Source organism: Strix aluco, chromosome 1, assembly GCF_031877795.1.
Source record: "Strix aluco isolate bStrAlu1 chromosome 1, bStrAlu1.hap1, whole genome shotgun sequence".
NCBI lineage: Eukaryota > Metazoa > Chordata > Aves > Strigiformes > Strigidae > Strix > Strix aluco.
Genome location: NC_133931.1, coordinates 14,987,778 through 15,013,888, shown reverse-complemented (window position 1 = coordinate 15,013,888; position 26,111 = coordinate 14,987,778). Strand labels below are relative to the sequence as shown.

Genomic DNA, 26,111 nt, shown 5'->3' with positions numbered 1-26,111 from the left:
TTTCATTTTCAACAGTGATTATGAAATTACAAATAACATAGGCAGTACACATCATCAAAAGAGATTTTGAGACCAAGTGAAAACTAGGCTTTATGTAAGCCTAGTTTTAAAGAGAAAAAAATATCAAAGTTGTATTTTTGATGCAATAAAATCAGCAAGGGATCATATTTTTCAATTTTAGATAGACCTATGTTGGGTTAGAGAACAGAACACTTATGTTTCTGTATTTGTGGTTTTAATTAAGCTACTAAAAAGGTTTATGGATTTGATTCAAAGGTCAGAAAAGTCATTGGTACCCTTCATTGATTTGAATGGGCTTTATAGTCTCATGCTGTAGAGGAAAAATGGGGTTGATCCTGTTCTCATTTTAACTAGTTTCACGTTTCGCTGAAATCAATGGAGTATGACTCCTTCATTTGCCCTCACAGAACCAGGAGCAAAGTTGAGGTCTCAGATTTTCAAAGGGAGATAATTGGAATAAAACCAACCTGTAGCTGGTGGTAGACATAAATTGACATTCTTAGTAGAGTAGCCACTCTTGCTATTTGCTCACTGTGCTAGAATTGATACAGAATATGTGCATGAAGAGTACGGATCAAGTTTTAAGTCAGCTAAAGACTTTCCCAAAGACTCTAGCTAAATTAATTATAAGCAGCAGAAACTTAAAGAAGACACTAGCTTTAGGTGCTCCTGATTCCTAGAGACATCCATGAGAAAAAGATTCCTCTCTTCTGGTCCCAGCATCTGTTTACATTCCTCACCTAAATAGCATGGGTTCTCATCATCTGGATCACGAGAAAACACTGAAGAAAGCAGTAAAACATATTCTCATACAAGAATTACTATATGATCAGCTAAGCTATGTAGAAGTACAGTAAAATTCCCACAGTGACATTCCCATTACTAGAGGGAACCAAAGAGCTCTCAAGAATAGCAGTAACAGTATAATAAAAGAAAACATGAATTGCTGACAAAGCAACGGTCACACAACAGCTGATATTTAAGAAGGGAGAAAGAAAATTCATCAACAAACAATTCTAGCAAGCAAATATCAGTAAACAATAATAATTCACTCAGGGAAGAGCTTATTAGGATTAGAAGAAAATGAAACACTATTTTCACAATGATAACTGAAAAAAGCTCTACACCTAAAGGAAACATTTTTAAAAAAAGACAAAAAAGCTCATAGATGTCTCATTTTATGAAGATACATCCCAGCAAAAAGACATTCGTTACCTTGATGGGCTGTAAGGGCTGGCTGCTTTTCTATGACCCTCAAAAAACCATGCTCCAGGTTTAAGTAGAGATCTACAAAAGTCAACAACATCAGTGGTTAGTTTCACAGTCAACAGCTGTAACAAAATGGATGGCAGCTGCACTGCTGGGCAATTTTGAGTCTAGAGAAGAACGCATTCAGAAACTACCCAGGTGACAACTGATTTGTCAGTGGAGCTTCAGAGGTAGGACTATCCCTCCCTTCCCCTTTTCTGTCCCTTTTCTCTGAAATATAGTTTGTTTGCTTCAAAGTTTTTAAAGTTTAGACCAAGAATTGTAACTGCTGTGACACCATGGGAGTGATCAGCATAGAGAATTTTCAAAGGTCTATCTGCATCCTTAATTGCCTGACACTTTTAAAAGTTGGTCCATTGTCTAAAACAATGCTGATTGCTCCTTCTGGCATCCAAGATTTTTTAAATACAGCTGGACCATCTTGGCACCTTATGACAGAAAATCACAAGGAGTGGCTGAAAAGCATTTCACACAGCTACACTCTCTGGAATAAGCTAAAGAAATTCCTCACCAGACAACTATAGTCTAATCAGCCCTTTAAACACCCAGGCTAAAGGAAAATCAACAAAAGAAAACTAGAGCAGGAGGTATTTTACAAGGAGTCACATGGAAAAGATGAGGGGTAATAGGTACAAGTTACTCCTGGGGAGATTCTGATTGGACACAAGAGGAAGAGTTTTCACAATGAGAATAATCAGCTATTGGAATAATCTCCCCAGGGAAGTGGTGGATTCCCCAACATTGGAGACTTTTAAGATTCATCTGGACAGGGTGCCGGGCCACCTTGTCTAGATCGTGCTTTTGCCAAGAAAGGTTGGACCAGATGATTCTTGAGGTCCCTTCCAACCTGGTGTTCTATGATTCTATGATATTAATCTCTTGGCTCAACTTTATCAACAATCCTCAGTTACTCAGGAGTTCTTAAAGGAATGAAAGGCAAGAAGAAATAGAGTAAGAAAGAAGACTTTCCTCTTTATTTCTCAAGAAGACTGGAATGACATAACACTTTAAAGAAAGAAGGAAATGTGATTACCATTACTTCTCCATCTCTACCTCTGATATATGCCACAGAGGAAAGAGAAGAAAAAACATACAGCTTAGAAGACTTTGGAGAATAATTTTTAATAACAGAAGCTCTGCATTACTGCTCCCTGAACAAAGGCATAATCAGTTAGTAAGAACCTCCTCTTCTTGCTGTGCAAGACCTTTTTTTCTTTCAGGCCTTTCTCTCAAAACCCAGCTCCTGAAAGTTCTACACAATGGTGCTCTCTCAACACAAAAACCACAGAACTGGACTTCAGAGTCTGCCAGCTGACACTACCAACAGTAAGCCTCCCAACTGGTCTCAGTAAGGAATGAAAGAAGTTGACAAAATTACTTGTTTCAAGCCTCAGGTGTTGGAGTTGCTTCAACTCCATCACACATCATCAAATGTCACCTGATGGGTATCCCAGATGCAGTGACTGGGAAGATCTGAATCCTATTTCTAGTGGAGAGGACTCAAAACTCTAAGACCATGTCAATGTATATACCTTCAGATTGCACTCAAGCTTGAAGGGGAACCTTGACATGCCTTTTTGTTCACATAAAAAAGTCTCTAAGTTGCTTATCCCTACAGTTCCGGAGGATGAGAGCTCCAGCTTTCTTGTATAGTTGAATGAGTATGCCAAGTCACAGTCCTGACAATTTATACCAGGCTGCCTGGATATAAAATGATGCACGCATTCCTCAGTCTGGCTATTTCCTAATCAGGTTGTCTTCAGGTGGAAGTCATTGTACAAGCCAAATGTACGTAAAACAACTACTTTTGCAATGATGTGGATAAGCTTAACTGAGAATAAGCTCTAGGATGTGGATGTAACCTCAGTGTGGTTGAAGAGGTTCAGAACTGTGTGGTATTGCCATGTACGTACTGCCTAAAACTCAATTCATCACTCTGAGAAAAACAGTCAAATGATTCAATGCCCTTACAGCTGATACCTTTGGAAAAACACTGAAATTCTTACAGAACTAGTCACTGCAGATTTTCTCAATGTATCCTTTCTTTGTACAGGCAACTTTTAATAAGTCAGGTGACCCAGAGGTATTTTTACTGATAAAAGAAGGTAACACTATGCATAGCAGTATACATTTAAATTTTAGGATCACACAATACAGCTGTAGCTGAACTGCAAACAGAAAAATACATTTTTTTAAAAACCAATACCCTGCCACGTTTCCGTTCACATTCATGTTGCAAATTAAGGCTGCTGTATTAAGTGCTGGAATTAGAACTTAAGTACAGGTGCTTTATGAATACTTAGGCTGCATAGAGGAAAATCGGGTACTTTTTGAAAACTGTTCAGAATTTTGTTGGAATTCAGAACTCCTTAACATCAAGGACCACAAGATCATTGTTAATACACTTCAATTTATTATTTTATAGGGAATCAATTTCAATTAAAATCCATTCAAACAGTGACTGGAAAAATTCTATAATATTGATCTTACGGGGGAACCAGCATAGTTAAAATTATTAATCATACTTGAGAATGTCATAAAACACTGGGCTAGTACCCATGCTTTATGATCATGTCAAATAGAGTTTAAAAAAACCCACCCTGTCCTTTGTTGAAGATGCCAGAGATCTGCATACTGCTTAGTAATAAAGAAACAGTTCATAACACTGCTGACTGCCTATGTATAACTAAGTAAATGAAGGTGCTCTATCATATGAAGCATAAAAGCCATTAAGAGTAAACTTTTATTTGAATAGAACCACATTCATTTTAAAAATTGCATTACAGAAAGGCTTTTAAAGAATGTGAATGAAAAAAGAGAAGCTTTTAAATAAAACAGGTTCTTTTTACACAACTTAGAAAAGCAACTTTACAAAGGTATAAAAAGGAGAGGGTTTTTCTTCTGCCTCAGTTGAATCTCTCCAGTAATTAGAAATCTTTATTGCACAGGCCACAAATGCTAGTAACAGGAAGAAAAATGCTTTTGAACTATTTGGCAACGTTCACCTTCAGGGATTCAACACAGCAAAACTTTATTTTACATTTTCAAAAAGTGACTTTAATATTTGTTAGAAGTGCCAATAAGGTGAAACACTCTGCAAACAGAACACATTCATGCAGGCATCATCATCGCCAGTTTCATAAAATCAGAAAGATGGTGTTACCAAAACTCATCTGAGTGGAGAGGGCAACATATCCAGCATTCAGACCAACTTTTTTCAGTGTAGGAGCTTACATCTAGGCAGAGCGAGTGGGAATTGATCGCACCTAAGTTTAGTCATCTACCATGGAGACAAATACATCTGGCAGCCACACTGAGTTTCCCTAATAATGGAGAGCAACAGGCATAATTCATCTGATGTCTCAGGTGTGACTGGTGTATCTGAAATACGGAGGATGTGTAGCTGCTACTGCACGCACATGATAGTAGATTGTTTAGAGTCTCCATGGAAGGCAGCAGGTACCCAGCTGAAGGCATGCCAAGACAGGCTTTGGCGCTTTCAGCACCACTGAGGCTGCCAGTGACTATATTCTAGTTTGTAAAAAAACTTGTTGTGAACAACTTGTTTCGTGACAGAGTAAGACAGATACTCAATGGATACTAAAAGAATTAGGTGGGGAAGTACTCTTTCTAATGCAACAATTCTGGATGCTGGGGAGCCCAAGGGGATGGGACCAGAGGGAGAGGCCAGGGTTCTGGGCTCTGCCTAAACAGCACCTGCTACTCTCAGAGGCAGAGTACTGGGACAGAGGAGTACTGCATCTGACTGAGAATGGCATTTCTTATCTTATTTCCAACGCTATCCACTCAGTTTGGTGTTAGTTGATGAAGACAGTCAGATTTTGCACCAGAAGCCCAGCAGTGAAAATTTCTACGTACTTTCTAAAGTGTCAGAAGTATAGTTAGGGCTCCGATTTCCTCAATTCTTTTATAAAACAACTATCAACTCTAATTTTATTCTATGTCTGATTTCTGGAAAAATCTCGTTAGAAATTACAAATATGTTACATTGTAAATTGCACCATCTTACAATATGTAGACTTGATTTATTTAAACTCTGTGTGAAAGACTGTACCTATTCCTGAAATCCCTTTTACCAGCCTGTTCTTTTCGCCTGGGTGAAAACAAGTGATTTCTACTGGCACTGATCACAAACAGCTGTTGTTAAATCACAGCCTCTGTCTGCTCAAAACTTTCCTATTTAGTTGAAAGTCTGTCATGACTGGCTGCAGCACAAACAGCAATATTTTCTTTTTTTTTTTTAAAACCTTGAACAAAATTCTTTTTTTCTCTTTCCAATTTACACATGAGTAGGGAAATACATACACGTGTGTGTGTGTATGTAGTATCTATTCATCAAACATGTAAGGCAGTTTTGGGTATGCATTAGCATAGAAGGACTAAACTTTCCATAACAAATTTTGCAGTAGACTGTCTTCTGAGAAATTTGAAAAGCGGGAATGAAAACAAAAATCAACATTAATAAAATAATAAAACCAGACAACTGCAATCATGTCCTTGCAATCATACAAAACAGCTAATACTAAATTCCCAGTAGACTGAGTTGCAATATTATTTATAGAAACACATAAAAACGCAAGCACATCCTAATATTATACAGCTAAAATCTTGATGTAGAAGTTCATCAATACAAATTTCATAGTTGCATACATGTTTTCTTATTCATACTCCAAACTAATATACTATGCACACTGAAGGACAATTCTGTGTTAAACCTATCCAGAGTGCATTACAATGTATTGTCCAGTGTATTGGAACTTATTTTACCTGTCAGCTGAATCACTTGGTTATTTGATATGAATATGTATTAGCATCACAGCAATAGCTAAAAGGTAACTAACAGAACCATGGTAATTCAATGGTCTACCAGGGACCACTGATTGCACTGCAAAGTATATTCTTCAGGTTAGAAACCAGCCACATGAAATTCAAATAACTGATGCCGTAGATGGAATTTGATATTTACCATCACTGATGCATGTATTTTTAAACATTTTATCTCCGCTCAGATACACACTCCACATACAATATTCTGCTTCAGCTAAAACAAATGAAAACTACAGAATACCCCTCAGTGCATACTTGTAACCTGAAAAAATTGATTTTCAGAAGTCTTAACAGTGCCTAAAGTCTGAAAAGCCTCTCAGGAACAACCACGGCTTCTGACTCCAGAGCCTACACCCTCTTTAAGTGCTGCAAATATCCTTGACTGGAAGTGGGAAAATTACAACAAAGACTGCTTTTTTGTAGTCTAAGGGATGGTAGCAAAGTCATTTTACAGTCTTCGAAAAGCAGTGTGAAGTACAAGTGCTATGATTCCTACAGTGCTACAGGAAAAAAAGACATACAATGGAAAGGAGTAAAAGGGATATGGACCTATAGTGAAAATAAACCCGTACCAAGAAGAAGGTTAAGATTTCTTTACCTATTATCAGACAATTTAGCATGCTGAGTACTGGAACACAGTTTTGATGCTATGATAAGGGATAAACTATACCTTTTGGGTAATTTCTGACAGTGTTTCTATGCTACACTTTGTGTTCGAATCACAAGGTCTCCCAGAGATGTTGGAGCATAACAGGAGCATGGAGCAAAGGAAATCAGCTGGCAACTAAGTTGCGGGAACTCTTCTGAAATATCAAGTGTATTTTTCTGTGCCTTGGATAGATGCCATGTATGCAGCATATGCAAGAAACATTTGCATAGTAATTTGTGCTATAAGAAGGAAGGCCTTTCCTGACTAGCTGGAAGCTTCAAGGTTAGGGAAAAGAAAAAGGTGAGGTCAAGACAATGAAAACAAAAGAACGGGTGCCTGGTTAAGAGGACAGTCAACATTTCAAATGCCGCATGCCTCTGAACACCACCACAGGGACATGAAACCAAGATTCCTCAAGTGTTACATACTTCCCCTGCCAGCTGCCTGGGAAGATGAACACACTGCCTACCTGGAGCGCTCACAGAGACAACATCTGCTGTTTTTTACAGAAAAGAAAAAGAGTATTTCTGGCGGAAGGAACTCATGATTCCTCACGTGCCAAAACTGTGAGTCCAGAACATACCCAGGAAAGAAAACAGTACATCCTGGAAGTGTAACAGGATGACTCTCTACCACAAACCTCAGTTGTTCTGACTTCTTTACAGGGATGACAAAGAAATGTGCTGACCTCAAGCAACACTTCTTCAGGGGACATGAAGGACAGTAAGCAACAACAGTTCAGATACCACAATATCCAAAAAGCCTGGGAGAGTTCAGTGCCAAACAGCTCAAATTTTGATCAAGCCTGCCTTTACTCTAGTATTAAGAGGCTGATAATGCTGTAAAAATCCTTATAACACGTTTCAGCTAGGGGGGGTTTCATGGTCCTGGTATACTCACCACATCAACCCTGAAGAAAATGTTTCTGTTACAAGGTTTTCCTAAAACCCAGTGAGTGATCCATCACTAGAATACATGGCTCTTATTTCATCCTTCCTCGGAAAATGAGATGCATTTTCGAAGGCCCTCTAGTTCCCTTCCTGAAAGAATACAGTGCTAGGGTACTGTAACAAGTTTTGAATGGGACTATTTTGGAAATTGAAGGAAGGAAAAAAAATCAGTATCATTGTGGTTACCATTAGGCACATATGTTTTTCAGTAGCTGAGCATCACTGCAGGATGAGCAGAAAACTTACTGAAGAAATAATTTCAACAAGTATCAACAGCTGTGATGATTTTCAGTGAAGCACAAAGCCTTATTCTAACACATTTTGCTAGCCGGAGAAATTTTTTTTAAAGAAAATTTGGCACATTCTGTGGCCTGGCAGTATATTCAAGTAGCACTTTGCCCTATATGAAACTCACAGAAGAGCTTAGGAGGGGACCCAATGTCATTTTAAATGCAGGTATCATTTAATCCAAATCCAAAAATGCTTCTTAAGCTCAGCCTTATTAGCAGATTGCTGGCTATGGATACTTTGCTCAGAATCACACATAGCACTGTTGTACCACTTTGAGGACAGTCTCTTCTATGCTAGTCAAAAGCAGGACTCACATTGAAAGAGCTCAAAATAACTTCTTCTCTGTGTAGTTATGTAAGGCTTTTTTAAAAAAATGATCTTTCAACTCAGGCTTACAGTGATAAGAGTACAATAATGGTGTTTCCAACAGTGTGCAGCTCTCTCCAAGAGACATTGGAAGATATTTTGTCAAATTAGTTCCTCAACATCACTAAGTCTGGGAAAAAAGCACAGATCAGTAGTTGGGCCTGTGCCCTTCTATCCTAGTGGAGGTTGGAATAGCATTTCTGCTGATAATAGCCTCAATCAGGCAGTTCTTACTCCAAAGAAAAGTCTTCCTAAAACTCAAGACAAGCCTTCAATTACACAATCACATACTATTCTGGCTTTAAGGTCCCCAGAACAGACTAGATGGTGTGTCCTGAATGAAGAAGAATGAAACAGTTTTAAGTCATTTTCTGAAACAGGAGGAGAAAAGAATGTTAGTTTCTATTGAGATTTAAAAATGAGGTTAACTTTCTCTGCAGACAACAGAACACAAAAACACTTAAAATATCTGATAAGTATTACATAATGCTTTTTTAAAACTTTCCCTGTTCACTCCAGCTTCAATTGGGGTATGAACTAAAGTCAGTGGAAGTCTTTTCGCTGACATCAATGGGCTCTGAATTAGGGCCTCATTGCTTGCAACCCAGCTTGCATGCTAAATTAATTCAGAAAGGGGTTTTAACACCTTCTTTCACCTAATGATCTCCTGAGCTGTGCACTGAGAGACAGAGGGCTTTTTTTCTCCTCTTTTTAGAGGACGTTTTGGAGGACAGCAAAAGCACAGTTGTAGCAACAGCTACACTGTGACCTGCAATATGCAAGTGGAATTTCCAAAAGGCAGAAACTGCTGGCATGCAAATATGTTACTTTTCAGAGGAAAAATGTTCTCCAAAACAGAAAAGCACTTACAAAAAGCTATTCCAGTAGCAACCTGGACTAGGAACCATAGTAAGAATATGAGTGGACACAGTCTGAAGAAACTGGGCAAGGGGACAGAACCAGTTTTGAAGAACAACTGACATACGCACAACTTTACAGACTGCACTGTAGTTGAGAAATTGTATCTTAACCTTAATAGCCGCAAACAAGCACTTTCAGCTGACACACACTCCAACTTGGTGTAAATGAGGTGATAAGGGACAGGAATACTTCTGTCATCCTACCACTCACTGTCCCCTGCTCCAGGATCATACAATTAACACAGTTCTGCTGCAGAGGGGAATGTTTTATGGACTGTTGTACTGCCCCATAACTTCAGCTCCATTTAAGAAGGCTGGAGAGGAGCTAAAGTGCAACACAAAGGCCAGTGGCATTGTGGGGGAAGACAGCAGGAGCTGCAGACCACCAGCTTTTTGTAAGTTTGTGCTGGCTGTTTTAAAGCATATGATGGCATGACTTTATATGATCAGGCTAACTAACAATGTTCTCTCTACATGGCAGAGAGAGACTACATTAAACACACATCCATACATCTATCACTAGCCTGTCCTTGTCCAGCATGTGTTTATTCATCCTCTTAGCAAAGTTCAGAACTGTATCCTCAACTGCATGTGCAAGGAATAAATCTCAAAGGATGCTGTCCTGAATTCCTTGAAATGCCATTTGCCACTGTCTGCCTGATCATGATTCATACAGCAGTTGATGTGTCCAGAGAGGAACCAGAGAGAAACAATAAAGGAGAAGCCTGGAACCATATAGCTCTCAATGCCAAACACAGGTTTATGGAGAAATCTATGGGGACTGCAGTGATCAACTGACCCAAATTTACAGCTAGTGGGTCTTCATTGTCCCATATCAATAAAATCCCAACTTTCATAAGCAGGCCTAAAACAGTGATTGTTGGTGACCAGAACTTCACAGTCCAGCAAACTCTCAAGTGACACTCCAGACGTAGGGGAAGAGAGAACCCAGACAACTGAAGAAAAGTACATAGGAATAATGGATGAAAGGATGAGGGGAAAAGGAACAGTTCTAAACATCTGGGGAAGACACTGATGCTTCAGTGTGTGCACTGTCTTTGACATGACACAAGATGAGGTGAGCTTATATTCACAGATCATGGCAAAATGAAGGAGCCTTAAAGCTCCTCGTCACAATCCACAAGACACCAAGTCTGAAGGAACAATTAAGTTGAGACATCTCTCTCAGATAAAATGCAGCTTACTAAACTAATCAGACAGCTCTTCCCCAAACACAGTGAGCAAGGCTTAATCAGGAACATAATGCCATGTGTGATGGACATTTTGTTAAAACTACACCGCATGTACTGAAGAACTCTATTTTTTTCATATGATGTGGCATATAACGGGCACTGAACCAAAACACCACAGAAGTATGTGGTTTATGCTATCTCACTGGACTACCAAACAACCTTTAACATTGAGAAAGTATTGCAGATACATAGTAGAGGATCTCTAAATGTTCCTTTGAACTATTGCCACAATGATTGTTTTTCTTCCATGTTACCACAGCTGTTAGAAAGCCTTAATAGAGAGCTAATAACACAAGTCATCATAAAACATCTTAACCTCATCTGGAAAATAAGTATGAGCTTTTTTGTTGTCCCTGTCTTCTAATCAAGATCTCCATATTGAGCCCAGTTTTGCATTTTCTTAGCAGCATAAATTATAAGCAACTCTATTCAAGTCAATAAAATTACTACAACAGGAAAAAAGAATCAGCCATCTGCAAAAAACAGTCTAACAGGTAATTTTCCACTGACAGCTCTTACCATAAAACAGGTTACAGAGATTACTCTTTTATCTAACACTGAAAGTAAACAATTAATGCGAAATGTACAATGTCTGTAAAGACAGCATGTTCACTAATTCTGCCCTTTATATGTAATTATTTTCATCTTAGCAAGCAGACAGTTAAGTAAGGCTACCATCAAGCTGTAGATGGAGCCTATTCATCATGCAAAACAGGCAGCTGAACATCTCTATTTATTTATGTATTATTTTACCTTTTGTTCCCACCTTGGAAAGCATGTGGAATCTATGAGACATTTTCATGCACCATTTCTTGCGGGAGAACGTCAAGTCACCTTTTATGTCCTTAGGCAAACTTCTCCTACCTGATCTCAATAACTGTCCAGACCAAAATTGTTTTTCATACCTTGTGTAAGCAGCTGGAGGTTTCGGACTTCTTCCCTCACCTTCAGCTGAAGGACTTGCTGCAGAATGTGCTGTCGCAGGCTTTCCTGGGCAATGCCCATTCGTTCAAGCTTTTTGTCAGTAAGTCTCAGCAAAGCACGGCCTGGATGCAAAAGCCAAAAAGGAAGAATCACCCAAGGATTTCCAGTAAGGCAATATTCTCATTCTGACAGGATAATTTGCTACAGAAAAAATTCTCAGCCCTAAAATACCTCAGTCTGAGAGGTTTTGTTTCATCAGTTAGGTACTTCCTTGCTGTCAGAGATTATATTCCACTCCTCCCTTTTATTTTGATTTTCTGTGTCATTCTGGTGCTTTGTGAGACATTTAGGCATGTAAAATAGGTATCTTGTGCCATTTTAGACAACCAATTGCTGTTCTTAAGTGCCAGCTGGTCTCCCACAAGTGGGATATCCCCTATAAGTCTACAATTGGTCCAGGTGACTAAATAGACCCTCACATTTTTTTAAGCACCTACATTACTGTCAAGAAACCACCAGTGAAAGTAATTTTTACCAATTTAATCAATTTAAGATATACTGAGGATTAATATTGTTGTAATTCTGATATGTCTACAGAATAATAGCACCATTTCTCAGGAGAGCCCTGGACTTCATGGTCCAGCCTTCCAAATCCCTCTCAGCAGTAATCTATCACAGCAGAAGAGAAAAAAGAGCCCGAGATTTCCCTTCACATTGTCAGTTATATCTAAATCATTGCTGAAAAAGATGTTTGCCCAACTATAAAAAGACATTTGCCCAACTATAAGGAGTCTATGCTCTTTGCAAGCAATCACTCCCAGTTCGTGACTTATCTTTAGAATTAGGGTAATGTTGAACCCATGGTCCCCACGGAGATTGTAGAAGTTTAAAAAAAAAAAAAAAAAATCAAACAATCCACACTCCCCAGATTCTGCTAGGGGAATTCTGACTCTGGTCTTTTGGGTATCACTATGCTATAAGTAAACAGGAGGAAGGCAGCACACTGGCTGAGCCAACACTAAGAAAGTATTTGGACCAAGCAGAGAGCCAAAGCATCAAGCAGAGCTTGACCTTAGGAAGAAAACCAAAACTTACTTTCTTTGGTCTTCACCACTGAGCTAGTACAGGGAGGAGTGCCCTGCAGCCCTCTACTTGATTCCCAGTGTATACATTTGCTATCCAAAGGTGCCCTGGTCAATACCAGCAGATCACACTGGAGTCACACTGATACTACCTTGGAAAATGGCATATAATTTGGTTCACTTTTTTAAACAGACTCAACTTTTTACCTCCTCTAGTTCTGACTGTAAGCACTAAAAGTCCCTTCTTTGATTTCTCAGGCTTTATTCTGAAATCAGAAGATAGCGAAGAGCAAGTTACTCCCTCTGCAACACAGAAGCGTCTGTGCTACTGTGGCTTTTGGATGGATTTAGTTCATAAAGTGTTACTCAGCAAGATAAGGCCCTTATTCAATCTCTTTCCTTACAAACCAGCAACGAGTACAGAATTTTTATGATTATTTTAATTAAAAAATTTAGGATAAATGCCAAGAATTTAAAGGGGTGCATAATATTTGCCCTAAACCAAGTAGTTAGTAGTATACCCTTCACTGACTGCTAGATTTCACTCACAAGCGTTTCTGTGAAACAGGTAGTGGGATCTTGATATGATGCAATGTAAAATACTGGGATATTACTATTAACAAAGCAGGATGTCATTGATCAGATAAAAAATGACAGGGTACATACATTTTCTGCCCTTCCATGTCTCTCAAGTACAACATGCTACGGAGGATGACCTTTTGATTAGGGTAACTTTCTTTGAAATCAAAACAAGAATAATTTTAATGTAATAAAAAAATATGGAAATTAGTCTCTGACAGATCAATGCCAGCTGTCCAATTCCCCTGGTGATCCAGACAGTAATAATGACTTTAATTTTTATATCGTCTTATCACACCAAAACATCTTAAAGCAATTTATAAAGGAAGTACAGCAGTACAAGAGTATGGTCTGTAATGCCAGTCTAGCAACTGAAAGCAAAAAAAAAATAAACAAGTCATCAGTTTAAAGAGTGCCAACATGCATATCATCTTAGGGCAGGGAGTCAGCAACAGTAGTATGAATGGACAAAGGCCAGGCACCTCATCCAGAGCCCTCCACCTCTTTTTGGGCATGGATATAGTCATTACTTTTTACTTCCTCTGGGCAACTCTTTATTTCATATTCAAATCGGTTTTCTACCCTAGTCACTGCCTTTGGAAGTTGAATGTGCACAAAACAGAGACGTCTCTTTTCAACTCCTGGCATGCCAGTTCCTCTGCAGCTTAGGCTCAAAGCACAATGCCACTGGAAAAAATTGTCTTTGACTCATACTATCTGCAGCAGCTTGCACAAGTTGCCTTAAATTAACTCTTTCTTGCACCAAATCCAAAGTGACATGTTGAGGCAGTGATGAGGCAAGAATGCAAACATCCAAATGTGGCATTTCAAGAATGCAGTAAGTGACCTCAACTAAGAAAATTCAATCCTCCCCATACTTTTTTCTCCCTCAACACTCAGAACATCATCCAAGTCAGAACTGGAATAATTTTTTATTCTGGTACTAAGTCATGCCTTTGAAATGATAATGCCAATGCCTGGATCAGTCACCAAAGCCAATTAGTTACTAAGGCCAAGGTCCTGACAATCAGCTAATGATTTGAGATGCTTCTTTCCCATACTGTACATATCTGAAAGAGTTATCATTTGGTGCTAAGAACTCTGTAAGGGTTATTGAACACTGAAACCAGTTATCCAGAAAGGTTGTGGAGTCTCCGTCTTTGGAAACATTCAAAACCTGACTAACAAGGTCCTGAGCAACCTGCTATAGTTGCCCCTGCTTTCAGTAGGGGGCTGGACTAGATGATTGCCAGAGGTGCCTTCTAACACCTCTGTGATTCTGTGAAACAACCTGCATGAAGGATCTCATAGAAAGATCTATTGTCTGTGAAAAAGAGAAGAGGCAATTAATAAGCATACACAAAAGATGGTCATTTTGGCAAGCATCACAGTTAAAAAAGAGACAGCTATACAGTAAAAATTGGGGACAGATTTTTAATTTTCAGAGAGTGCTGGATAGAATATGTTATCAAGAGCAGAACATGTCACAAATGTAACATTTTCTAAGAGTGTACACTGATCTTAGCTAGGACACAAGAAAAGGAACTTTATCTACAACTCGGAAAATTTTCTGAATGCTACAGAACTGGCACTACCTCCTAGACATAGCAGCGACATGCATAAAAGAGACCAGGAGATTTTTTCAAAAGCACCTTGACCAATAGAACCATAAAGATTGCAGTCACAAACACCTGGGCCTTGGCTCTAGCTAATTGCAAGGCTGGAAACCAAATGCTTTAAAAAAACCCACAACTCCCTCAGCATCTGTACACATCTTTTAGCACCTAAACCCCAGCCCTCTCATTTTTGGGCCTCTCACTACAAAAAGGACATTGAATTACTCGAGTGTGTCCAAAGGGCAACGAAGCTGGTGAAGGGTCTGGAGCACATGTCGTACGAGGAGCGGCTGAGGGAACTGGGGGTGTTTAGTCTGGAGAAGAGGAGGCTGAGGGGAGACCTCATCGCCCTCTACAACTACCTGAAAGGAGGGTGCAGAGAGCTGGGGATGAGTCTCTTTAACCAAGTAACAAGAGATAGGACAAGAGGGAATGGCGTCAAGTTGTGCCAGGGAAGGTTTAGACTACATATTAGGAAGCATTTCTTTACAGAACGGGTTGTTAGGCGTTGGAATGGGCTGCCCAGGGCGGTGGTGGAGTCCCCATCCCTGGAGGTGTTTAAGAGTAGAGTCAACATAGCGCTTAGGGATATGGTGTAGTTGGGAACTGTCAATGTTAGGTTAATGGTTGGACTGGATGATCTTCAAGGTCTTTTCCAACCTAGGTGATTCTGTGATTCATATTCAGGACAGATCAGCCGTGGAATGTTGAGACACCCTGAGGGCAGACACCGAATATAAAATAGTTTCCAGCTTAATAATGGATTGATGGCCTAATTTTTTCTAATATGACTTAGCTGCTGCAGATCTCATTTGATCAAGCTGGGGTTAGATGAAAATTTGAATGGAGGGAGAAACATTGTATGCCACAGAACATTACTACAAGCATTGGTCCAATGAGGTTGGCATTGGCCCCAGAGCAAAGAATGTGGCACAATCTGATGTACCTAATCAAAAATGCTCGTACCTCCCTGCACTGGTATAGCTTACTGCTCTTCTCCCTGAGCCTGTGAAGCTGCGCCAACTGCCAGTTCACAGACATCTAGAGGGACACCACTGACAAGCCTTGAGAGTATACTTGTAATGGAGGTGAATGAATAGGTAAGAAGGGACTTATTAACCATGTAGAAAGAACTGAAGAAATACAGGGAAATGAGAGCAGATAGTTAGTAAGAGGCTGGATTCACACAAAACCCCGAAGAAAACTATGACTAATTTAAAGTTGATGAAAATGATAAACCACTGGTGGAAACAAATGATGTGTGTGAAATATGGCCAAGAAAGGTGATCTTGTCTTCTGAGTACAATATGATAGGTATACCTGAATATCAAGACAAGATATTCAGTTTATTTAACGTGAGGCACAGAATCTAGGAAAAAAGGAACAGGGCGGAGAACACAAGGACATGAAAAAATGCCCTCAGGCCAGACCACAGCTCACCCAGCCCTGTACTCAGAGTGACAATAGAAGATAAATTTCAGGAGAGCTATTAGGAGGGCTAGTTTCTGAAGTCATTCCCTTTGTACTATGCCAGCATCCAGAACTGTTATACTAGGGTTATTAGAGAGTACAGTATTTTTAGCACCTACTTATTGTCCTGATATCCATAAATTTGTCTTTTTAATTTTCCTGATACTGTCTGCCTCTGCAGCCTCCTGAGGAAACAAATTCCAGCACCTCACTGCCCATTTTTGTCTATTTTATATTGATTTCTTACTAATTGCTTCAAGCGTTCTCTAGTTCTTGCATTGCAGTAATTGGTTAACAGTTGAACATTCAGCTTATCTGTTGCTCCCATAATTTATGAACTTCAGTCATATGCCTTCTGATCATATTTCTGGATGGATCCAGCTGACAAAACTAGAAAAACAGGAACATGGGATTCACTAAGCCCTTAAATTATGCAAGATGAAAGCTTTTTCAAGTTTATACTTAAATGCTGCAAACACCATTTTAAATTGTTGTTGACACAACAGGATATTCTTACTTAATTGATAATAATGTGCTTCTCTAGTTTTAGGGTAGAACAATTTCAAACATATTGCTTTTGTATTTATCTCTTTAGTTCCACAGACATATTCATAATTCTAATTCATTGCATTTTTCTACTTGAAATAGTCTGATCACAGCTTTCCTCTTTCTTATATAGGCTGATTGTTGGCTTCTCTTCACTACAGTGCTTAAAAACAAGCCTCCTAAGACTTATCAAGTAAGAAATTTCCATGACAGAGAACAGACATTAATACCATTGTTCAGGTGCTGGTGAGACACAATTATAAAATTCTAATCATATACTCAGGAAAGAATTCAAACAAGAACAGGCAGAGAGAGAGGCTATGACTTCATAGTGAGGAATGGTGAAATTGTGAGAGGAGGCAAGAAAAAGAATAGTCACCCACAGAATGAAAATGGCCTCATGATTGCAGTGGAGGGAGATGAACATCGGGCAAAGAGAAGGCAACTATTAAACTAAGGAACTAAGTTGAAAAGAAAACAAATGGACATGAATACAACTGAGGATGCTGGGTTCAGAAACATCTTGTAAAAGAAGCCCAAACCAGAAGTCAATCAAATTGATATGACTTTATGACGCTTTTCTTGATAACCCATCAGATCTTCTACAGTCCTAGATTTTCTGCTTTCCACATGAGAATTTAAGACCACATCCCTCCTTCTCATGCCAGTCTTATCGCTAGTCAACCAGACACATCAGCCACTTTGTCATCAATGCCTTGTGGCAAATCTATAGCTTTTCTTGCAAAAGCAGTTAGATCTGGCTCATCTTACTAATCATTTTATCCCTAAGACTGGTGCAGACTCTTGGTAAACTGCAGCTTGCATTATCGCCCTCTTTGCATCACTTCAGCTATCTAATATCTCACTAATCAGGGAAGACTTACTTGCTTCAAAACCAAAAATGGATTCATTTTTCATCAGACTCACGATACCAACAAATGCTTTATTGATCTACCTACTAGCATAATGGCAGCTGTCAGCCTAGATGAAGGAGAATTAGCTCCCAAAGTTGCTATTGGTGGCTGCCTGTACTTCTGACACGATGAATAACTCTCAATTGGGACCAACTTTGGCAGACAGGAGACACAAGGGATACTGACAGGGAAATAAAGCAGAGGGAACAATAAATTCTAATGATAGGGACCAGAAGGAGCAAAGAAGACTATTTAGCCTTGATGAATATTGGAGATCTCAAACTGAGGAAGTTCTCCAACATCAGAGACAACATTCTTGTGCTTTCTCATCCTGTTAACAAATGCAACAAACCTCCATAGAGCCATAGGAATTACTTTGTGGTAAGTCACAGGAATGGGAGAGGCCTGTGACTCCAGTATGGCTCCAGTGGAAGTGCAGGAAAGCACAGGAAGGCATTTGCTCATGTATCAAATTAGCTCTGGACACATCCTTATTTGTTAACATCATCAAAGAAGAATAAGATGATTTGCTGGCTCTTTCTCATTCATTATTTGCTGGATCTGGATAAGGCCAGCTCTACAATAAAGTTTCTCAAAGAAAACACTGTCATATTGTTCAATTAATGTCTGATCAAGCTCAAAAAAGCAGCTATGTAAACAAAGGCACTTTCTGAATATTATCTGCATCCTTTATCTTCACATCATGCCTGTTTAAAGCTCTGACATGAGGAAGTGATGACTATTGTTACTGCTGCCAATAAATCTACAATAAGAACAATTTATTTCCATAAAAGCCCTCTCAGGTCGCAGTTCTCTTGCACCTGTCTGTCCTTCCTCCACACTTCTGAACCACAAGCATGAACAGGATATGAAAGAAAAGTAACTCAACACAATCTTTAAGTTAGCTGCTTTTTCAAACACAAAATTAGCAACAACCACGACATCACTTTGTTTCTAAATTTGTCTGTTTCTGAAAAACTTAAGTAGTCAGTAATATATCTGTGAAGCTATTTAACTCAGACTACTTAGTTTAACATAACTTCCTCTCACCTTAGCACTGCCTTTCCCAATTCCCTCCATATTTCATCAAATAAGGATGTAATTTTCTATTCTCTTAATTCTGACACAGTCCTTTGAGCTATATATCTCCTGCTCGACAATGGTCTCCAAAAATGCACCAAATTAGGAGATGTCTTTCTGGCACTCAGTTTTTCCCCGGCTCTTCCCAAGGACCTCTCCCAGCTAGCTACCCCCAGCTGCTTCTCCCCAGCCACCACTATCTTTGGGGCTACTACACCCTGCTACACAGGCTCAAGCATGTCCATTTGCTCAGTCACAATGATGTTGAATTTATGCTGTTGAAAGAAACAAACCTGCAGTAATGGTGAAATCACGTAAAAATACCAAAAGACGGTGAGTTAACAGAGCATGGATCTTGAATATTCATTTTAGGAACTGCATTTTAAAAAGTATCCTTACTCTCTTCCTGATAGATACTATCTTCCAGCCAAGCAGCTCAAAACAGCCCAAGTATCTTGAAAAGGCATGCAAAAGACAAAAATCCCTCTGCAGAAGTGAGAGTCTCCTGTTGTAGAGAGTTATAAGGTCTCTTCTGAGCCTCCTTTTCTCCAGACTAAACAACCCCAATTCCCTCAGCTGCTCCTCATAAGACTTGGTCTCTAGACCCTTCATCAGCTTCGTTGCCCTTCTTTGGACAGATTCCAGCACCTCAACATCTTTCTTGTAGCAAGGGGCCCAAAACTGAACACAGTATTCCCAGGTGCAGCCTCACCAGTGCTGAGTAGAGGGGGACGATCACTTCCCTAGTCCTGCTGGCCACACTATTTCTAACACAAGCCAGGATGCCATTGGCCTTCTTGGCCACCTGCGCACACTGCTGGCTCATGTTCATCCGGCTGTTGACCAACATCCCCAGGTCCTTTTCCACCAGGCAGCTTTCCAGTCACTCTTCCCCAAGCCTGTGGTGTTGCACAGGGTTGTTGTGACCCAAGTGCAGGACTCAGCATTTAGCCTTGTTGAACTTCATATAATTGGCCTCGGACTGTCCAGATCCCTCTGTAAAGCCCTCCTGCCCTCAAGCAGATCAATACTCCCACCAACTTGGTGTTATCTGCAGACTTACTGAGGGTGCACTTGATCCCCTCATCCAGATTGTTGATAAAGTTATTAAACAGAACTGTTACAGATATGTAACAGACTTAGTTATCAAAATTTTAATTAATTACTCAAGTGTCTAATGATTTAGAAATATATTCCAAAATAACTTTAATCTAAGACAGTATTGGTTCTATACAGAGAAGGGAAGGGGTTAATGAGAAATTGTGCATCGTGATTACTGGAAGTGGTTCAGTAAGTAATTTACTGTACTGATGGGAACTATATTGATTCCTTACAAGTCATGAGTAAAAGACTGTTAGACAGTCCTGTTTTTCAGCTGAACGTATTCAGGACCTGATGATTTTAATAGGAGGAAATAGTAATAAATTGAATTCCCCTCTGAAATATAAATTCAGGCACAAATCATATTACACCACTTTTCAAATGTACTGTAAAATGTGAGACAACCATTTTTAGTGCTCTCAGGAAGGACCCGATAGGACCCACAAAGTAAATTAAGGATAAATGTAAACCTTTAGCAGGCAGTCTATAAATCCACATTGCTTGTTGTATATATGTTTGCCAACCTACTTCCTGGCCATACATAATTATATATTATCTACAGCTATATATAAAGATATAAAGACATATAATAATGGACTTCTATTATATTGCACATTGTATTTTTTAAGAAACAAAATCCAGGACTATTGTTTGCTTGTATCTGTGTGCTAGATTTATGGTCCTCCTATTCAAATTAACAACCTCAAGGTCTTTTTTGTTTGTGATGGAGTGACTCAATCTGTCAACACCTCTGATTTTGTCCACCATCAGCAGGACACACAGTTCTTCAATTCCTAGTTAATCTAATGTTGCGCAGTGTGCAACCCATTATGCATTACATATTCCATTTCTTTATTAATTAAAAAAAAAAATCACATTAGATTATGCCTGCTGGCAAAACTCTTGTTAATTTATTCAAGAGTAAACACACATCCATATATTATAACGCACAGCTTCTACACAGAACAGATTAGGAAAGGGAGAGCCAATTTGGAAAGCATTAGAATCAACTGAACTCTTTACAGCAAACTCAAACCTTTCCTGTAACTCCTAATGGTGGACCTTACAAAACTCAGTTTTCTTCCAGAAAAAAAGGATCATTTATTACCACAAGAAAAAAAAAACCACACACACACACACACACAAAAAAACCCAGCACTCATTGTTGAAGTGCTCAACCCAACTGGAACTGGGAAATCCTTGAAAGTACACAGAGGACTGTATTACCTTCTGACATTTCTAAAGCAAAAGGGATTCTGCAGTTCTGCCTAGAAATAGACCTGGTGTGTGCATCTGGCAAAGGAGGCAAGCCCTGTGAAGTACACATGTGAATTCAAAAAAAGCTGCCATTCAATTAAGTGAGTAGGAACACCTGCTCCTATCACAAATGTACCCACTGAGCTCTTTGAACTGCACTAGTATGAAACACTCATGTTGCTGAAGACCAGGCTCTGGGAACCTGCCTCCCCCATTCAAAGGACAGAAATTGACAGGAAATATTGCTGCTTGCTCTAATTTGCTACTAGTCAATCCAATCAATAACCCAAAGGACACAATTCTTCAGTATGTAATATATGGAAGGATGAGGAAAACCAATCCATTTATATGCCGTATGTTCCTTGTTTTTGTAATGCTTTGGAAGGTGATCTTAGGGGCCATCTCACTCATTCTGCGATGCTGGGAAAAACCGTCCCTTCTTTCTCCTGATTACTCTGCCATACAGCATTCAGGCAAAAACCTACAAAAAGCAGCAGTATTTAGAACACGTTTAATTCATTTTCTGAGTTTCTGTTAATGCCAAACTTGTGCGAAGCAAGGAGGACCTACATAATGTGACCAGACAGCTTACTGTACTGCATTACAAAAGCTTTGTGGCCATCATAGGTTCCAGTGGACCAGAATTTGAGAACTTACATTTTCTAGCAAGATTTTCCAATCACTACTTTGTTGGGTTTTTTTTAAAAAGAGCAAAATTAAAATTTTATTAAATATTAAAATAAGCTTTCATACGTCAATGCTGAGATGCATACAGTATTACAACATTTCCCAACCGGTACCCCTAGCTCCCTCCTGCTCCACATTGTTATCTCCAAGCACCTTTCAGTGGTGCTTTCTTCCATGCCTGTACCAGCTTTGCCCTTCATTTTTTTAATAAAAAATGAAATTGAGAAAGGTTTTGTGTTAATATTCATGATGTTAATAATTCATGTTAATAAAAATGGAAAATTAAAAGCAGCATGCTCATAGGTTAAGCATCATAGACTGTTTCAACTGTCCTAACCCGAAGGAAGAATCAGCCTCATCTCTCCTTGTGCACTTTTTGCTCTACCATTTCTCTTTGGGGGCTTTAACTAGAAGCCTGGCACCTGTCAAGCTGCACACAGCACCTCTGATGGGCCCTTAACTTACGTTTATGCTGCCCATTTTATAACCTAGAGGAAGATAATTTTCCCATTCTAAGAATTACCTCTACTCAATTACATGCACAGTCTTACAGATACATACACTAATCTGTTGCTACATTGTTTGTGTAGTAGTACAACATACTTTGCAGAGTTCCTTTGCATTTCTTCCAATCTTTATAACTGTAGCTGTGAGGAGGAGAATCAGGACATAAGGATTTTATTCTGCTGGCCTATTCCTATTTAATATTTACACTCAACCTGTAGAATATTGTGAGACCGGTAATTTTGGATCAGAAATAAACAGACACCTAAGCAATGACTTGTTATACCTAATTTGTAAGCAACTGGTCCCTATAACAGAATCCAGACCTTATTTTTTTTAATTCTGCCTCCTGTACCCCATGCATTTGACTCAGCAAGACATTCCACCATGCATATAGAAGTAGGACCAATAATAATAATAATAATAATAATAATAATGTAACACTAACTTACAGGAGCCCTACCAGAGGCTGCAGAGTGGTACTGTGGTCCAAATGGAACATGCAGCCCAGACCACTGCTCTGGCTTTGGGTCTCACTCTCCCAAGGAAAAATAACAGCTCATTTTCCCCTACAAAGTGCAGGAAGACCTTGTGTGATCTTTTTTATAAAAACAACTACTATAGCAAGGGAGCTCTCCCAAAAAGAGGGAGACATGTCATCCCCAAACACCCAGGGAATATGCTGAAGCCCAGCTCCTCCTCGAAGCCAGGGGCCCCAGGACTCCCAAGGAAAGGCTGCACTGACCTTGCTGCAATGCACTCGGGAAGCAATACGCGAGATGCAAGGGAACAAACCTCTGCCAACTCCCAGACTGCTTCCAAGACCAGACAGAGAGAACCCACTCCAGCCCTTGGGGAAGCGTCCTGGCGTCGGTGTTACACAGCTCTCCCTTCCCTGCACGTCAGGGAAAGCACCAACTGCCCAGGCAGGTGGTTAGCTTGGAGGCAGGACTTCAAAGCCCTCAGGCTGAGGGGGAAGCCAGATTTATTTTCCCTTCTGCTCAGACTGGGATGATTTTGGGCATGCATAAAGAAGCAACTCCAGGCACCGAGGTAAATTCACGGCTAAAATAAAGAGGGAACTAGGATGTTGAGGCACCTCCAGGCATTTTCAGCAACGACACAAGACACTCTTCTGGATGGTAATTCAGGAGTTCAGTCTGCAATCCAGAACATCGCACCTAGCTCCTGCATTAGGCACAATGGCATCTGTGCGTGTTGCTCTCTCTCTGGCTGCTCAGAAAGGAGCTTGGGAGCAAAGCAAGAATATAACAACACTTTCCCAAAATACTCTCTCAGCCTCCAAAAGCTTATAGTTTAGGGACTAATTAACAAAAATAGAGTTGGCTAATTTGAGCTACAGCTGATGGATGGCTTCCAGTGACTATAGCAATACTTAAGAGCTGCTTGTGAGAGGAACCTCACCAACATCTTAAAATGGCAGAACAATTCTCCCACTCCCAATGTGATTTGATTTGATCTAGCAGGAAGGGGCAAAATAAGAAACAAGTGCTGCAAGGTAACCCTAAACTAATTCAAATGAGAAACAAGTTCAGTAATGAGGTTATTTCACATTCACAGCCATCTAGCAGTGAAATAGGTGGTTCTCAGGTCCTTGTGGTCTTCAGATGAAGTTTTTGGAAGAGACAGTTCAGAGGAGATCAGGTTATTGGGGTCTGCACAAGAGGGAGGCAGCAGTACTGGGGGGGCTGTTTATCTCTGCATGAGATCCAGCATTCCAAAAGGCCTTGGAAAAAAGCGTGGGAAAGAGTAAGAGAAAGAAAAAGAAATGTATATAAACCAAACAAGTACTCGTAAACTCCCAAACCTCCGGAAATAGGTGGGTTTTTGCTTTGTATTATACCGTCTTTCCAATAGCTTCCATGGGGTTTCTTTCTACTATAATTTTTTTCTCTTTCAGACAGTCTGCGTCACTTCAAAACAGCAAATGTTAAAGCCTCGTATTACGTATGAATCTTCAGTTACACCTTGATTTTAAGAAAGAGTATACGGAGAGGACACATTCAAACACATGACATGATCCACCTTTAAGTCTTTTTGGTAAAGAGGCACTGAGTTGAACAAGCACTAATCAACCAATAAAATCAGACTAGAGAAAAAGCAACAACTGTGGCTAGTGAATATATTATAACCCTTATTAACAATTTGCATGTAATAATTTATACAGAGGAAAAAGACTGGCAACTATCATCACAGAAATTTCCTATGGTACTACTGAAGACTAGTTCTCTAAGCAGACCAAAAAAGCAGATGACACACTGTTTAAGCGCAGTGCTTTTACTCACAGAACGTGCATTAGGTGTCAGTGACACACTGGTTAAGTCTAGGGCCAGATACTTTCCTAGTGCAAAGAGTGATTATTCTGACAGTTTCAGTGAAGATGCAGCCACTCTTATCAGAGCTCAGACACATATACACAAAATCATTTTTCCACTGGTTTACACACACAGAACAAAGAAAAGAAATACATAATTTTCAGCCTGGCAAAACTTTCCTAAACCACAAGAGTCTAGAGAATGTTTTCTGAGCACTAACACTGAGCCACAAATTTAATCCTTAGTCAAGTACTAAATTGTTTATCTTCATCTCCATTCATTAGCTTACACTCAGTCTTCAGTACAGAAGCCAAATCATTTCAGGGTTAGTTTCAAACGTAGTTTTGGCTATGCACAAAATACAATTTTTGTTTCTACATAATAAATAAACACTTAAGCTTAACACTCTTTCTTGGGTTGTAGACGCGTGTCTTGTGAAACTCTAGCAAATAACAGTATTCACATAGCAAGATCTGAATAGCAATACAAACCCAGAGAGCGACAACAGACACTAAGAAGTTATTTACTTCATCTTCCAGTGTATAATTAAAATTCTAAAACAAATATCCTGATTTGTAAATACTCTTTGCTCAATTCACTTACATTTCTTCTGTAATGTTCTCCTTTGAGTCCTCTTTACAATACACATTATGCTTGGTTTTCCTCACCAGTGTTCTTCTGTTTTTTTCCCACTGGAACAAGTTATTTTCTGCAGTTTTCACAGACTGCAAAGCTTCCCTGGTTAAGAAATCCATTGTGCACCACGTGAGCACTGACAGTGTGAAATCCTGTCAGTACCCAAGAAGTAAATCAGCTGGATGGTAAGTAGGATCACAGCTGTCTATAGATTGAATTATCAACTACAAATCCTTGAGCACAGTTGCATAAGAAGCTGATCTAAATCAAGTTATTTCTAGCCTGATCCCAAGCAATTTTCTGATGACCTTTGAAGACAGGCAGGCCAAGATTCTTTCTGCGACATACAATGAGCCATGGGCACTCCCAGTCATGTCCTCAATACCTTGTATCTGCTCTCAGCAGCCAGGTGCTACTTAAACGAAGATTGCATAAGGTCCTTTCATAGTGACATAGGAAACATTTTTGTTATTCAGCTTAGCAAGAAAAGGACCTGGGGTCCTGGAGGATACCAAGTTGAACGTAAGACAGCAACATGCCCTTGCAGCAAAGAAGGCCAACAGCCTCCTGGGCTGTATTAAGGCAAAGCATTTCCAGCAGGCCGAGGGAGGTGCTTCTTCCCCTCTGCTTGACCCTGCTGAGGCCCCATCTGGAGTACTGTGTCCATTTCTGGGATCCTCAGAGCAGGAGATACATGGACATAATGGAGCAAGTCCAGCAAAGGGCCATGAAGAGGATTAATGGATTGGAGCATCTGTCAGATAAGGGAAGGCTGACAGAGCTGAGACTGCTCAGCCAGGAGAAGAGAAGGC

At 39.7% G+C, this 26,111-nt stretch overlaps 1 protein-coding gene across 2 annotated transcripts in view; it reads right to left on the bottom strand.

Moving 5' to 3' along the window:
- SAMD12 (sterile alpha motif domain containing 12) overlaps nucleotides 1-26,111 on the bottom strand; it is a 176,453-nt gene that overhangs the window by 78,520 nt on the left and 71,822 nt on the right. The window contains exons 4-5 of one of the 2 annotated variants that reach the window (XM_074850858.1): nucleotides 11,473-11,613; nucleotides 1,237-1,308 (exon numbers count right to left, since the gene is read on the bottom strand). In XM_074850858.1, coding sequence (XP_074706959.1) covers nucleotides 1,237-1,308; nucleotides 11,473-11,613 — 213 coding nt within the window. The remainder of the gene's footprint in view (nucleotides 1-1,236; nucleotides 1,309-11,472; nucleotides 11,614-26,111) is intronic. The other variant, XM_074850936.1, reaches the window with a different exon arrangement.